Source organism: Frankliniella occidentalis, unplaced genomic scaffold (assembly GCF_000697945.3).
Source record: "Frankliniella occidentalis isolate FOCC.00 unplaced genomic scaffold, Focc_3.1 Scaffold1360, whole genome shotgun sequence".
NCBI classification, from domain to species: domain Eukaryota; kingdom Metazoa; phylum Arthropoda; class Insecta; order Thysanoptera; family Thripidae; genus Frankliniella; species Frankliniella occidentalis.
Window position 1 is genome coordinate 4,701 of NW_026268462.1, and position 1,044 is coordinate 5,744.

Sequence of the window (1,044 nt, forward strand, 5' to 3'; positions counted from 1 at the left end):
TACTAAAAAAAAAGAAAAAAAAAGAATTTGAGAACTAAGTCTACAAAGTGCATAATATGTACTAGAAGTGTAACATGTTAAAGTGTGACACGTTAGAGTGTAACACACTAAGGTGTAACGCGTTAAAGTGCAAAACGTTAATGTGTAACATGTATGTAAAAGTGTAAACATGGAAAAGTGGCACATAGAATAGTGTCACATGAAAAAGTCTAACGTGGAAAAGTGTGAGATAGGAAAGTGTAACATGTCATAGTGTTGACACTCACGTTTGGTGCGGTTGAAGGAGCGGACGAACTCGTCGTTGTCGAGGAGATCGTCGCCGTTGCCGTCGTCGTGGATGATGAGCAGGGAGGGCGTGCAGTGCTCGGGCCAGTCGGCGTGCAGCTCGGTGTGCGCCTTGTCCAGCTCGGCGTGGTCCAGCCGCCCGTCCATGTTCTTGTCCAGGTGGATGAAGAGCAGGCTCAGCAGCACGTTCTTGCCCTTGGAGAAGCCGCCCTTCATGCGCTTCTCGTAGCCGCGCAGCATCTTGTCCTGCGGAGACCATACCGTGTAGATTTCCGTAAAAATAAGGAAAATAAAGGACTTTTTTCAAAGTTTCCGTTTTTTTTTTCCTGGTCAAAAATCCCTACAATCCCGTTATCAACGGTAAAAACAATCTGATTTTTATTGGAGGAGACGGGGGAAACTTTAACTTTGCCCACCGGTAGAGACAGTGTGTTGGGGGACTGTCTAAAAAAAGTATTGGAAAAAAATTATATCGCAGTGAAATAAAGAGGCCAGCAGCAACAGCACTTCCTCGAGTGGATTACGACCGGTCAAGACGGCCACCAACTACCTGTCGCGTAACAAACAAGTAGAAGCTGCCCTCTTTGCGAACGGGACGGGCGACGGGGTGGCGGGGGGAGGCGAGGGGATGCTGGCGACCCCGACCATCCGGACGTCAGCACCATTTGTGTCCGCGCCCGCCGTGCACTCTCCGCCGCCTCCTCTACCTGTCTGGGGCTAATTAACTCCAGAGGGCACGAGAAGGTGCCCTCCCTCCCT

At 49.7% G+C, this 1,044-nt stretch overlaps 1 protein-coding gene across 1 annotated transcript in view; it reads right to left on the bottom strand.

Annotated features, from left to right (window-relative positions):
* Window positions 1–1,044, bottom strand: part of LOC113205315 (follistatin-related protein 5-like) — a gene marked incomplete at its 5' end in the record, with an annotated part of 8,133 nt that overhangs the window by 4,694 nt on the left and 2,395 nt on the right. The window contains one exon of the mRNA XM_052276004.1: window positions 267–531. Within this exon, the coding sequence (XP_052131964.1) occupies window positions 267–531 (265 nt within the window). The remainder of the gene's footprint in view (window positions 1–266; window positions 532–1,044) is intronic.